The 15,083-nt window shown below is 41.6% G+C and overlaps 1 protein-coding gene across 3 annotated transcripts; it reads right to left on the reverse strand.

Moving 5' to 3' along the window:
* Positions 1-1,167: 1,167 nt before the first annotated feature.
* On the reverse strand, positions 1,168-13,500 carry CCT8 (chaperonin containing TCP1 subunit 8). 3 transcript variants are annotated; one of them, XM_087758390.1, is made up of 16 exons: positions 13,337-13,500; positions 11,609-11,699; positions 10,929-11,008; positions 9,588-9,737; positions 9,127-9,307; positions 8,321-8,382; positions 7,508-7,645; positions 6,891-7,069; positions 5,852-5,918; positions 5,684-5,771; positions 5,458-5,573; positions 3,571-3,642; positions 3,198-3,362; positions 2,608-2,727; positions 2,069-2,160; positions 1,168-1,411 (listed from the first exon to the last, which is right to left on the reverse strand). In XM_087758390.1, coding segments are annotated over exons 1-16 (1,662 nt in total). In that variant the 5' UTR covers positions 13,397-13,500; the 3' UTR covers positions 1,168-1,410. The 3 variants fall into 3 exon arrangements, with proteins under 3 accessions (XP_087614516.1, XP_087614515.1, XP_087614517.1); XM_087758389.1 differs by having other exon boundaries at positions 2,062-2,160; XM_087758391.1 differs by lacking the exon at positions 2,069-2,160.
* Between the last annotated feature and the right edge of the window lie 1,583 nt (positions 13,501-15,083).

Consider the following 15,083-nt stretch of genomic DNA (forward strand, 5'->3'; position numbering starts at 1 on the left):
GCTGCTCAGCATTTATTTTTAAGGCCGTTAGAATGAGATGCAGTTCACTGCTGTCAGGCTGCCATTTTGAGAGTGGGGAGGCTCTCAAAGGGTTAGGGTGACAGAGATGCATGCAACAAAAATTAATGTAGGCATGGACCACAGACCATACTTAATTATTTCAATACTCGTTTGACTTTTTACACTCAAATATTGGGTAAGGAGCACAATTAAGAGCGAAGAGCTGTAACAATGACAGATGGTGCTTTCCTGCAGTCGTGAGCTCCCTGCAACAGGCTCATGCACCCACTGTACTGGGTGCAGGTGTCAAGATGGGGTGGGCTGCAGATGTGGCCTCTGTGCAGAGAGGCCAGGCTGGACACAGCCAGGCCCAACAGACCCATGGCAGGGCCCGGCTGAGCCCCGCAGCCACAGCAGTGGTGCCTGGAGGAAAGCCTGTGTAGGAAAGGGCAAAACGCTGCCCGGCAGTGAGGGGAAAAGCGTGAGCACCCACAGGAGAGGAGGAGCTCCAGGCACCAAAGCAGGGAGGCCCTGGAGACCCCACGCTAGAGCAGGCTGTCCCCCTGCGGCTCACAGAGAGGTCAGAGCACCCAGGCCAGAGCAGGTGAACGCGTGCCTTGGAGGAAGCCACAGCCTGCAGAGGAGCCCAGGCTGGGGCAGGTTTTCCCGCCAGAACCTGCAGCCCATGGAGGACCGCAGAGGAGCAGTTGTTCTGACGGACTGCAACCTGCACAGAGGATCCCCATGCCGAAGCAGCTCACAAAGGACTGCACCCTGTGGGAAAAGTGCGCAGAGAGGAGCTCTTACAGACTGAGCACAGCCCCCCATTCACCACCACCACCACCACCCGGGGGGGGCGGGGGGAAGAGGTAGAGGAGTCAGCAGTGAGAAGTACAGCTGAGCCTGGGAAGAAGGGAAGGTGAATAGGAAGGTGATTTAGTTTTTGGTCTTGTTTCTCACCCTGCCACTCTATTTTTAATCAGCAATAAATTAATTTTCCACATGTTGAATCTGTTTCGCCTGAGACAGTAATTGGTAAGTGATGTCCCCACCTTTATCTCAGCTCATGAGCTTTTTCTACGTACTTTTCCACCTCAGCCCACCCCACCCACCCCCACCCACATGCCTGCGTGTTCGCATCAGGCTAAGCCCAAATAAAAGTGACAGTTAACATTTTAACAGTGAGTACGTTTATTGAAGTGGTTGAAGTTCTGCACTCCATTGGACACAGTTCATAACTTAAAGGCAACAGAGCAAAACATCATGACAGGCTCCAACTGGAGTACTGAAAAACTCACATAATCATGTCACTTAAGAAGTAGAGTTAAATTGTTCAGTCGTTTTGGTCTTCATCCCAGTCTTTCTTTCCTGATGGAGGTTTAGGGCCACCAGCTGGTTTTGCCATAATGATCTTGAAGATAACAGGGAAGTAGAAAAAGATAAGGTTAGAAGCAGACTCTCGCCCCACTCTTATTTACATTCACTAAATTCATGCAGTTTCCCTACTCTGAACCTAAGCCAGTGAATATTATTAGCCATCTAATTGAAATATTGACAAATTATTTTTTTCTTGAAAACAGCAGAAGCTGAACCCTAATGTACAAAAAAAAAAAAGGGCTCTTGCCTCATTTTTGCATGCAAATTAAGACTTCAGTTAGTCTACAGAAAGTGAGTGCTTAAATAGGCTAACAAGTGACTGGTTTACAGGATGCATGCTACAGAAAGCAGAAGAATTATCGGAGCTATTGTTCTGAATTACTGAGTCTAAATGTCACACTTTAAAAGCATAAAGTCCACTAGTCCTACCATGTTAAAGGCTCATTTTCTGCACTTGCTATAGTAACAAGGTAAATCTAAAATTGCACTTGTCGTCCCTTCAATGAAAATTTGGGTTTAGGAGTAAAATTAATTTGCAAAGGCACAAATACAAACTGTAGCAATCAGCACATGTAAGACAGCAGTGCTATGTGTCCTCAAGAAAGATATCATCTGCCATTGTGCTTGTCAACGTACTCATGCATGCACACACAGATACCTCTCTGCTAGAGAAACAGAGCTTACTGCATACTATTTTTCAGGCTCATCTTTCCAGTCATCCTTATCCCAATGTCCTTGTTGCTTAGGGGCTTTTGGACCGCCTGCTGTTTTTGCCATAATAATCTACAGAAATTTTACATGCAAATACATTTTTGCTAAAATTCCACAAAATATTATCAAGTTAAGATTTTTATCATTAAGATTATAACCTCCATTTTTCCTAAAAGTTGGGGTTTCATGTAAAAACAATATACAAGAGAAGGTTTCTTGTGTTAAATCTTGTTCCTACAGAAGTTAGGACAACTTTCTGGATACAAGTATCAACTGTCAAATCTTAAAAAAAACAAAACAAAAAACCCCACATTAATAGCACTCCTATGGAAGCAGCAACATTGCAAATTATGAGCTCTTGAACAAACTACTTCCTGGCTTTCAGAAATAAACAAGCCACATTTTCAAGTATCATATTTTTATGCCTTGCATTCCCACAAGATTCATGTACTTTGCATTAGTGTTCTGCACACTGAGTTAAAGGTTTCAGTTCAGCCACTAAATTACTTGTAAGCTTACCTGATCTACCCTTAGGACAGTTACTGCTGCATTTGTAGCTAGCTTGATACCCCAGGATTTTCCAAGGTATGTGTCTAACACACCAGCTTCCAACATATCCTTCACAGCAGCAGCTTCGGCCTATCAGACAGGGGGAAAAACATTATTCAAAACTTTCTCAGGCTTCTACCTAGCAAGTTATGGGGTTTTCAAGGTTACAGGTTTAGAACAAGTTATCACTTTTCTGATCTCAACTTCTCTCTTCAGAAAACCTTCATTCCTAATCCATTAGCAGGAAGACGAAGTAAGTAATTACTAAAGACTTATTCTCCATCACATTAGTTCAGTATCTCACTTTACCTGATACATAAAGCCACTATACTGCATTGAATTTAAATGCTTGCTGATGAAAAAAAAAACCAAAAACAAAAACAACAAAAAACCCAAACCAAAACACTTCAGTATTACAATTCTTAGAAGTTATTCTTCTAGGCTGTGCAACACAGAGCTTCAATGCTTTAAATTAATCTATAAATACTTCATACTGATAGAAGTACTTTTAAATATAACCCTGTACTGCAGAACACCAAGTAATATGAGAGACTATTTACCTCAATATCAAATCCAACATTTTTGTTCCCTTCCTGATGCACAGCATAAAGTTTGGATATGACCTCATTAGCCTTTACTCCAGAGTTTTCTGCCAGTGCTCGAGGAATGGCTTCAAACGCCTCAGCAAACTTCTTGATGGCATACTGGTCAAGCCCAGGACAAGTCTAAAGTGAAGTTGAAAACCACGTCAGCGTTTCAAAAACTGTAAGATAGGAAGGCATTTTCCCTCACATTTTTTATTGATTATTATGCATTAATACACATCTATGTGTGGTATAAAATAATACGTATATATTTTTATAAGTCACGTATATATTTAAGTACATGTATGTATGTATAAAAAAATAAAGTCAAAAAGCCCATTTGCTGTACCTCTCCATAAGATGTGATCTGCTTGGCTAACTCAATCTCTGTTGCACCACCTCCAGGAACAAGACGTTTATCCTGTGAACAGACCACCCCAGAACACAATGTCTTACTTAGAGCATCATATTAATTTTCACTTTTCAGAGTTTATACATTCTGTCAAGAACACAACAGAACTTCATCCTACACCAACTTATTAAGAATCCGCTTCAGAACAAACATGCATTACAAGAGAAATTTACTGGAATTTACTCATTCGTTCCAAATGTCTTCGAAGAAAAATAGCTTTTGTGTAAAAAGCAAAAAAATAAATGGTTTTGTGTCTGGGGTTTTTAGGGTTTTTTTTGTTTGCTTGTTTGTTTTTAAAAAAAAGTAATTTAAACTCTTAGCTAACTAGTAATAGAATTCCTAGATTTTCTCATCTTTTCCATTAACTTCTTGGGAAACATCATGCAGGAAACCAATCTACTGTACACTAAGTTTAATATGTCAACAAGTATCACAAGGTGTTGGGGTTTTTGTTTTGCTTGGTTGTTTTGTCAAATTAAGCATTTTGTATATCCTTTGGCAAACCAGCATTCACTTCAGAACTCCCAGTCTTTTAAACAGAAAAGTAGTCATCGTAAATTGTTTCCAGGAGTGGTCCTGACCTACAATTATAAACACAGTCTGTGGCTGCTTCTGTACTCTAAAGCAATGCACATGTCTTGGTACATACAGGACATTAAGCGTCAAACAGAAGTTTAATATTTTTTGCATGTCACCTTCTGAGTAAATACACAAACATTTCCTTTTGTATTAATTAAAAAAAAAAAGAGAAAGAATAATATTCAAGTCCACAAAAGCTGCGCAGAAAAAAACTCTGAAGAACCGGAGTTCTTCCATCTATAAAGCCTATCTGTAGTATGTGGAGGAAGCATGTCTTGCCACCAATGAACTAGAAATTTAGCTTGCAACCAGTCAGTTCCCAGTGACAAACAAAGCTATCTAGCTTTTCTTCTGTGCCTGGTTACCACGGAACATTACAAAACGTTTAGGGAAACAAGAAAGAGATGGCCATTAGAAAGTGGTAAAACTAATCTGTCTTCAAGACTCACTCATTACTGGAAAACTGAGTGCAGTACATGCTGAGCACTATCTTTTATGTCAGTGTCCTGGTTTTGGCTGGGATAGAGTTAATTTTCTTCTAGTAGCTGGTGTAGTGCTGCATTTTGGATTTAGTATGAGAATAATGTTGATAACACACTGATGTTTTAGTTGTTGCTGAGTAGTGCTTACACTAGTCAAGGACTTTTCAGCTGGGAGGCGGCACAGCCAGGACTGCTGACCCAAACTGGCCAAAGGGATATTCCACACCATATGACATCATGCTCAGCATACGAAGCTGGGGGAAGAAGAAGGAAGGGGGAATCTTCGGAGTTATGGCATTTGTCTTCCCAAGTAACCCTTACGTGTGACGGAGCCCTGCTTTCCTGGAGATGGCTGGATACCTGCCTGCCGATGGGAAAGAGTGACTGAATTCCTTGTTTTGCTTTGCTTGCGTGTGCAGCTTTTGCTTTACCTATTAAACTGTCTTTATCTCAACCCACGAGTTTTCTCACTTTTACTCTTCCAATTCTCTCCCCCATCCCACTGGAGGGGCGTGAGCGAGCAGCTGCATGGTGCTTAGTTGCCAGCTGGGGTTAAACCACGACAGTCAGCAGCAACCTTCTCTACACAGCCCTCTACACCTCAATACTACACAGCCTCCTCTACACCTCAAGAAGGCTCCTAAGTTGATCACGCAAATATCTGCTATGGCCTTTGTAGCAAATGAGCACAAAGCAAACACAAGTCTTGCCTCAAACTGATCCATAGCTCAGTTTCAATAACCGCAGTGTTCTGGTTACTTACCCTTGTGAGTACTTTGAAAGTATTTACACCATCATCCACTGCTCTCTCTATGTCATCCATCAGATTGTCTGTAGATCCACGAATGAGTATGGTAGAAATGGCACCATCCTCCTTTTCTGTTCAGACAGACATGTGCATTACTGAATTAACTTTGTTAGATGTAAAATACATACGAACATCCTACTTCTAGAACAGTAGCATTAGGAGTTCTACAGAACATACATACCATGCTTAAACACAACAACTTGCGTATCCCCAACCTCCGATAAATACACGCTATCGCAGTAACCCATTTCTTCTGGAGTAGGGGGAGTCTGGAAAGAAAAACAAGAGTTAAGAGGTGAACCTGCTCATCAGTACTCTCCCTTCTGCTCCTCATTTGAAAAGTCCATACCAGTCTGGGTAGGGCTGTTGCACTAACGGTTTTGCACAGTCTTCTCAGATCCCACTTTGAGTTCAACCTTTAAAAACAAAAACAGTCTTTCTAATAAAAAGCTTCCAGAACAAATGTTCACACATACGTATCAGTATTCTCTTAACTCGGCGGCATTTTGTAAACTAATGACATCTATCAAAATTTACTGCATGAAGTTATAAAATCCACTCATCTATTTTTTCAACTTATAATTATCTATTTTCAGGGATGCTATGCAAAGACTATTTTCTAAGAATCTAAAAACAAGTAAGTAGTTCAAACAAATGGAAATTATCCAACTTTATCTTCTAGTACATAAGACTTGAATTGATCTTTACAACACCTCTATAATAATCCTTCTTTGTTATGCAAGAGATTTCAATATCATGCTCTATTTCCGGAATTTCAAACTTTTTGGACACCACCACCAAAGTTACAGCCTTCAACAAAGAACCACTTATTTGTGGGAGATGAGAGCTGCTGCTAGTAATCTGACTTCAAGTTTTGCACAATATATTTCAAGGATGTACAAACATGCTTTATTTATAGATAAGAAGATTTAAGGCCCACAAAAATGACAGAAAAGAATTAGTTCTTCCATTCATCAATAAATTAGTGATGCACAGAGGCATCTCTCATCACTGCTAAAGCATCACATGAGGACTGTGACCAGGAGGAACCATTATGGTATGGTCTTACATGCTTTTGAGGCCACATCCCTCTTTACTAGATCCACAAATTTTGGCATTTTTGATTTCAGTTGTGCTATAAAGGCACTTAAACCAGAATAACAGTACCACATAGGCAAGTTACTCCCCAATTAGCTGTCATAGAGTTGAAATAATATCAAGAAACAAACTATGAAACAACCAAATTGCAGCTCAGGTTTTGGCCCACCAGAAAACCAAATAGTCTCCAATATTTTGTTTCTAATTCGTTTGAGAGGCAAGAGACAATACAGCAAGTACATTTCATAAACCTGGTACATCAAATGTTTTTATGCTCTTCTAGTACTTACCTGACTAACATAAGATTGTATTTGTTGGCATAATGAAGTGCCATGTCTGCCACTTTGCCACCTGTTACTATTACATTTGCACCACTATCAGCAATAGCTTTGACTTGCAAATCCATCAGATTTTCTTCTCCCTTACTGAAATTCATCAGCTCTTCAGCATTCTTTATAAGTACGGTGCCCTAGTGAAACACATACGCTGTTATCAATTCAGTCTTAACTACACGCCTCAAAGTTTTTGACAAACCATTTTGTCTCCCAACCTACCCATAAACCTCAAGTCATACTATTTTGTAATACTGCCACCCTTCCCAGGTAATGGGGTAAAACAAGTCCAAAAAGGGCAATTCTAGCATTTCTAGACAACCTTGAGGATCAGACATTCTAACACATAGTTCGCCTCAAATAACCCAACAAAACCAACACCACCTCCCCAAGCCCAAAAACCCTGTAAAGCAAAATTAGGTTCAGACGTTTTCTATGAACTTTTTTAAACTAACGAACTCAATATTAACAAAAATATCTCAATCACCAAGTGTCAAGAATATTTATAGTTAAGTCTAAAAATAAGAGCACATGAGCAGAAATAGATATATAACTTATTTTGAGCTTCTACATACCTTAGTTTCAGTTATCATACTATCAAAAGGGCAGGAATACACAGCTATTTTTGCATCTTTGACAGAAGTAACATCTCCTTCAGTTTCTTTTTTAAAAACCATTCCATGAAGTACTGAGGAAGCAGAGATACCAGCACCCTGACAGGAAAGAAATAGAATGGGGGAAAGTCATATTTTTGATCATTTACTGTCAGAAAGCTGCACTACCCTTTATGAAAAGCAGTCCTTACATTTATTTGAATGTAGCAACATAAGTTTTCATTGCAGCACAAAGAAATAAGACTTAAGCTGATTTAGCTACATCAAACATTGTCTTGCAGGTTCCCAATGTAAGACTAGTTGGTGGTCCAGGTTAAGGCCTGTGACATTCATTTTCTCTGCTCAACTTATTACACATTTATTAGCAGGGAAAAACACAGGGGCAAATTCATAGTAGATATAAACTTGTTCCAATCCTACGTACCATACTGAAGCCTGACAAAAAGAACGCAAGATCAGGTGGCTACATTTCCGCCAGCTTGCATCTTAGCCTAATCTTGTGACTGCTTCTACAACAAAGATGCAATCAACATCCCGGTGTATAATTAAGTTAATGTATCTGATTTAGCATAAACTTTCACTATTAATGATTTCTGTTTCTGAAAGCTGCTACTAAACAAGGAATGTAAAGACCAATTTCCAAAACTTTTTATGCATGCCACAACACAACAGAGATTACAACAGAAAAGGCACTTTCAAAGTTCAAAGATCCAAAAATTAACCTTCATTGAACTGTTTACCTTAATACAGTAAAGCTAGCTACTTCCAACTTACCACAATTTTGCACACTCTGATATTGTCAACGTTGAAATGACCAGAATCAGGAAGAATAGAAACTGTTTGGCGGCGGGGAGACAAGAAAAGAAAAGAAAAAAAGAATGAATTTGTGTTGCTTAATGAATAAAGTAGAACGACGATGCCATAAATAAAGCCTGGAGGTTTTCTGAAGTACTAAAATTCAATGGTTTGAGATGCCTGCCTAAATTTAAGGCAACTATACCCTGCTAGTAACCTTCATCAGGAGAAACAAATTTTATTTTTACAATGTAGTAATCAGAAAGCAACATCTATTCAGGCTGCTCACTTAAAGAAAGTCCAAATATCCATTTACACATCCACATTCAAGAGTGAAGTCTGATCCAGAATATTTTCAGACAACACTTAAACTTGACATGAAAGCTTTTTCTTGGAAATCAAAAGGGAGAAAACAACAACTCAACACAACTACAGTCTTGCTTCCGTTGTTCTGTGGCTAAGACTAGCAACAGCTTATCTGAAGTGTAATACATCTTCCCAATGACAAAAAAAAAAAAGGAAGAAAGATGGGTTTCTGCTTTAAAAACACTAGAAAGCTGTTTCTATAAACTTTTAGTAGAAAACAGACCTTTTCTGAGCCACAATGCCAATGAAGAATTCAATATGATAAAGGTTATACCCACTTCAGAGGCTAAAGCATTCCATCCAATTCAACCTTATAAACTAACCATACCTTTTATCTTACATGAAGACATTAGTAATGATCATAAGCAAACCTACTCAGTTTTTTAGATGCATGCACACATCTGTTCTTGTCCACTTACCACAGGCCTGAGCAATAAGCTTTGCCAAAAATTGTTCATTGCCGTATTGTTTGCTCATCACTGAGGTGTGCAACAAAGATGCCACTTCTTCAACATCTCGAAGGTTCTTTGCAGAACAGCACACTAAGTCTGGAAGAATTTCTAGGGCTTTCTTGCAAGCCTTTTCATATCCTTCGATCACCTGGGCAGCAAACAATAAATATTCACTACACCACCTCACTATGCATTCATACTGCTTACATCTCCTTTTCAAAGGGCCGTAGACCATTAACAAATGCAAAAGCTTACAAGGGAAGCAAGCAACCACAAGCAGCAAAACATAAACCATTCTTCTTCATACATCTCTATCCAAAAAATTAGTTCATAAGGAAGCAGACAATTCACACTATTATGACCCAACAATACTGACCAACAGCAATCTGAATTCAAGCTATGTGAATTGTATTAACAATATAACTTGCCTCTGACACCGATAAGCCCATCCTGAGAAGGTCTTCTGCTAACTCCAGAAGAACTCCAGCAAAAACAAGGACAAAGTTTGTTCCATCTCCAACTTCTTGCTCTTGCATGTGGGAAGCCATCACAAGCATTTTTGCAGCAGGGTGCTGGACCTTTAAAAGAAGTTACACATCTTGGTTACTAACATTCCACCTAAACTACAGCTCCAAGTTTTTCTGTTCATCCAGTATAAGCTTTCTTATTTCAAATTATACCTAAAGATGCTAAGAATGCACAAAACAGGAAAAGAAAGCAGCACAGACTACCTTAATTAGCTAACTTCCCTAATAAGCAAAAGTACAAACATGGGGGGGGGGGAATCAGAGAACTGAACATTCCCCCTACAACATGAATTAGACATCCCTGACACTGGTTCTGTGCTATTTTTACAGGGTGCAGTGGCTTCACAATCAAGCTCCAACAGAAAAGCAGCCTGAAGTTTAGATCTTCAAGCTGAATTCATGTGTAACACACAAAGCAGACGGCTAAATTAGTTTAATTCTAGTGTTTTTTTCTGCTTAAAGATTGCACTGCTTTCCCTTTCTTTCAAAGAAAGGCAATAAAAATGATGTATTCTTGAATATTATTAAACCAGCTGTCATTTTATCCCAGAAGGCAACATGCAAGACTCATTAGATTAAAAAATAATCTCCAGACTACTTACTTAAAACCAGAACTGAGACTTCTACAGTTATTCTATTTATACCAAACACTACCACAATGCATTAAGTAAGGAAATACTTGCTACTTACACTATTTCTAGCAATAAGTATAGAATTCAGTAAAATACTGTTTGTGTTGTGATACAAATATGAATTTGATAGTAAGAGAAAAAGTTAGGACAGGTCAGTCTTTCCACACTTTTACTGTATTCACAGGAGGATGCTGCTATATCCTTAGCTTCTTACACCCAACTGATGTATTCTAAGCAGACGGGAGAACATGGCAACCACCAACACTGGGAGATTAACACAACAGCTATTTCGTTCTGTTTTCCAAACACTGTATTATCTAGACATACCCTCCTCTAAATCTACACTAGTTTTGGGGAAAAAAAGTAGGCAATTATTAAGCATCTCCTGTAACTACTTAATGCTGCTTTACAGAAGACTTCTATTCCTCGCTGTGGATATAGCCCATCGACTTTACTCAAATCCAGTGGAAAATGTAAGTGATTTATAAAATGACATATGTAAATCATCTGGCAGGGTGACATGTATTTCATTATAACATTCAGAACCACAGCACCCCATGAACAGAAACATTAGTTCACAACTGACATCTTCTGAAGCAAGAAAACTTACCTCCAGCTCTCTCAAGATAGTAGCAGCATCATTTGTAACAAAAAGCTTCTCCAGATGATTGATAACCATTTTGTTCATTCCTAACAGGGGAAAAAAAAAGTAAAAAATCATCCATTAGGTAAACATCGTTTTGTACACAGATACTGTTTCGTAACTTTCAGGTATATCTTACAGATTAAAACATTAGCCCTATTGATAGTTCAAGAATCTAGAATATTTTTGTGAAGTAACACTTGGGTATATGTTACATTAAAGAGAAATCAGTAATTTCTGAATAAGCAGTTTCCTCTTCAGAAATATTAGTACATCATTTAATCAATTGACACTGGAGAACACCTTTTATTTTGGTATATCTGACCGGACATGGTATAGTTATGTCCATTATGACTATCTACCAAGTTACTGTCCTTCCTTTCATTTTTGTAGGTCTTCCATAAAGCAGTAAGACAGCAAAGAGCACTCAGTAACTGGTACAAAAACCTCGCAAAGGCAGGTACGTTGTGCGTAACTTTAGAGCTAATCAAAGTCTGATCTGTATAACCACAAAGACTACATTTAGAGTTCTAGAGCAAGTCCAATATGTTTCCTCAAGAAACAGTTGTTTCTTTGTCAAGGTAGGTTTAGGCTTCAAACATAACATTTTGCTCAAAAACACTACAATAATTTTAAGATTTACTTACCATTTGGTCCATAAGCTGTACGGGTGGTTTGAGCAAGTTCTTTGCATGCCTGGATGTTTCTATAGACAGCTTCTTCTAGTCCTGAATAATGCTAAAAAGAAAAACGTTCTGCTCAGAATTAGGCTTTCTAACAAAAACGAAAGGGATGAACTCACTTCTCATGAAAGCAGCAATAACCTACTGAGTCCATGAAAGTTTTTTATTAACTTAGATTTAGTATTTCACTTGAAGTTTAAACAGAAACTAAACCTTACCCAAAGACAGTGAGAAAAGAACTACTGTGTATTCCTCCTCAACTAGGCAGCTCAGCAGGCACAGTAAGTTTCTGAACAGAAAATTTGAACAGTGACTCAGTTTTCAATCCAGTTTGCATTTAAGTGTTCCAAAAAAGTCAGTGGCACACCAAAGGGAAATATAAAATAACCAATACCGGATTGCAGAGGGGCAAAGGTTTTGTAAGCATGCGTTTCTGTACATGCTTCTTTACTCACAACTCTGTATTCCACAAAAATCATTTAACTCAGTTCTAGGTTTAAAAATTCAGAAGCAGAATGGTTCATAAAATACTTGTGTTTGAGAAGCCGATCAGTGCGGCTTCAGTTTGGAAGCCTTAAGAAAAGGAGGGAAACCCAGAAAGGGCCTTAAGAAAGAGCAGGGTAAAACATACTGTGTGGCCCATAAAAGAAAGGAAAAAGGTACTCTTTAATAGTATTTACTCTTTAAATACAAAACAAACAACTCAGAATGCCAGCTACCTCCTTGTTTTGTAAAAGACAGCTCTTTCTATTCTGGCCTTGAATTCTCTCTTAGAGAACCAACATCTAAGCCACTTTGTTTCCCTGCTCTCCCCCTGTCCTTGACATATGCCATTCTTCGTCTCCAGGGACGAATCTGAAAGGAAAAATAGCAGGCTTTCCGAGTTGCTAACTTCACTTTCCTTTCTATTAAGTAGCAGCAATGAGAAATTTTTTTCTTTTGTTTTCCCTTGCAATAAAAAGAAGACAAACCCGATTGCTTTCTGTCCGCTTTTTCAAAGAAAGCTTCTGCTGTATCAGGCACAATCCTTGACTGCTACCTAAATCTACACTACATTAAACACAACGGAGATGGATTTACGGAAAGGGAATATATAGAGAATATGACGTTACTCTACAATACTGGCCAAGGTGCTTTTGCTACAGGCAGAATAGCAAAAAAGAGCCAAAGAACATACACAGCAACCGGGACACCTCTGAACAGCTACATCTATAGGGCCCGGTGCAATTTTGCTGGCCGCCACCCCTAACGGCGCTCCAAACGAAACGCCCTCCTGATGCCGTTTTCACAGCGAAGGCACGAGCCGGGCGCGCCGCCCGGCAGAGCGCGAGGCAGCCCGGGACGCTGCCCGCCCCGGAAAGCGGCGGGGACCGCCCGCGCCTCCCCGCGGGGGCGAGCGGCGGGGCTGCGCCTCCGGGCGGCGGGGAAGGGAGAGGGGACGCCGGCCCCGCCAGAGCCTTCTCGAAGGCCGCGTGCGCCAGGCGCCGCCCTCCTCCCCCCGCCGCCCCGTGCCCGCGCGCCGACCGGCGCCGCGAGGCAGAGCCCCGGCCCCGCCCCGCCCCGCCCCGCGCGCTGCGCGTGGGGCCGCCGGGCCCCGCCGGCCCTTCCAGAACCTTCCCCGCGCCGCCACGCTGAGCCCGCCTGGCCCCGCATCCTCCCGGGGGAACAGCGCCCGCCCGGCGCCGCTCTCACCTTCGCCCCCTCCTTCAGCATCTGGGCGAAGCCCGGGGCCTTGGGGACGTGCAGCGCCATCTCCGCTCCGCTCCGCTCCGCTCCGGCCAGACACCGCCCTGCGCCGGGGACGACGGGAGAGAGGGCGGGCGCAGGCGCGATGGCGCAGGCGGGCTGCGCGCAGGCCGGAGGAGTTGCTGCCCGGGAAGGTCGATGGCGGGGCGGGGCGCGGGGAGCCCTGCGGCGGCCTCGGGGGCGGCGGAGCCGTGCTGTGCTTTCCGCTTCTCCTCAGAAGCGGCGGTGGGCGGCGCTCAGGCCTCAGCTGTCGGCGCCGGCGGAGCCCTTGCGCCTCAGTCGGAAAGGTTTCCCGAAAGCCGGGTCGTGTAAAACACCGTCTCGGCTGGCGTCTTTCTCTCCTCGCTGTCCGGGCTGAGCCCGCCAGAAGCCCGCCCAGCCGGCAGCCCGACCGCTGGATAAAGGCCCCTGAGCTCCTAAAAGAGAATGAAGATTGATAGAATGGGTAGCATTTAGAGACTGCTAACTTGAGGGATGACTGGCTTTGTCCTGTGGCTGTGCCTTTTGTTTTAAGTAAACGAAACCAACCTCACTTTTCCAGTATTTATGTAAACATTTATGTGATTTATTTAAAAGGAAAAGAGCCCAGTTCATGCTTTTTTGAAATAGCTCAGATAGCGTTGCTTGATTCGTTGTACTATGTGCAACTCACTACTTCTTTTTGTCAGGGGTGCTGCGTGGTGGTGGTCTTTCCTCGGAATCGTCGTCCGTGTAATAAAGTGATGTGCAGTATTGTGGCTGATGGGGGCTCCTTTCAGAGCCTTTCTTTCACTGTCAAGTTCAGCATACTGTCTCCCAGGCGTTTCTCTGAGTACATTTAGTGATACATGTCCCAGAGACAGTTAAGAGCCTTCATTGCCACAGATGGCAAAAACTGGCCATAAAACTTTGCAGACTGCAGTCAAGTATTTGGCTTAGTGCATGCCTGACCTGTTCAAGTGGAATTGAAATGTGCTGATAGGAGGAAGGCTAAGCACAGTCGAGTCCTCATTATCCAGGGTAATCCCAAGTAATATGCATGCTACAGGACATGCTGAAGAGTACTTTGGAGGCTCACCTTGACATCTCTACAAGTAGCGGAGGTCCATCCAGGAGGCAGTGGAGCTCCTACTACATGGAGCTGCTTTAGGTTTGATAAGTTTTATTAACTTTGCTTCTGTGCCACACAAAATCGAACATACTGTTTCAAGATGAGAACTTAAAGACCTTAGAAATAATGCTGCTGCATTTAGGCCACACAGTATCTGAGCCTGTAACCCAACAGAAACTGAGTTGTTCCACCTCTGCAGCACAGAGGTGGAACCCTGCAAGGTTAATTAAATCACTTGATACGTGATGCTTAAGCAACCTCAAGAGGACACACTTGGGTTAGTTTAACTGTCCTATAATTCTTAAAATTCGATCAGTTTTAACCTGTAACACATCATGCCAGTATAAAAAGGAGGGGTGATAGAAAGCAAAACTACCTAAAGCACCCCATGAATGAGCTTCAAAAAATCTGTATGCAGTTTTGCTAGAAGTACTTGGAGGCAGATGCCACTTGAAGCAGAAGAAGGAGCCTATTCAGCACTGACTATCGTGACTGAGGAGTGTGGGCACTTCCAAAAGGAAGTGCTGGGGTTTGGCATAGGGGGCAGACACCCATTTATCCCTCTCTCCTCTCTTCCAGTGGATCTGCACCACAGTGCAGCTA

Source organism: Nipponia nippon, unplaced genomic scaffold (assembly GCF_047370975.1).
Source record: "Nipponia nippon isolate SJK-2023a ecotype South Korea unplaced genomic scaffold, ASM4737097v1 scaffold_2, whole genome shotgun sequence".
In the NCBI taxonomy this organism is placed as follows: domain Eukaryota; kingdom Metazoa; phylum Chordata; class Aves; order Pelecaniformes; family Threskiornithidae; genus Nipponia; species Nipponia nippon.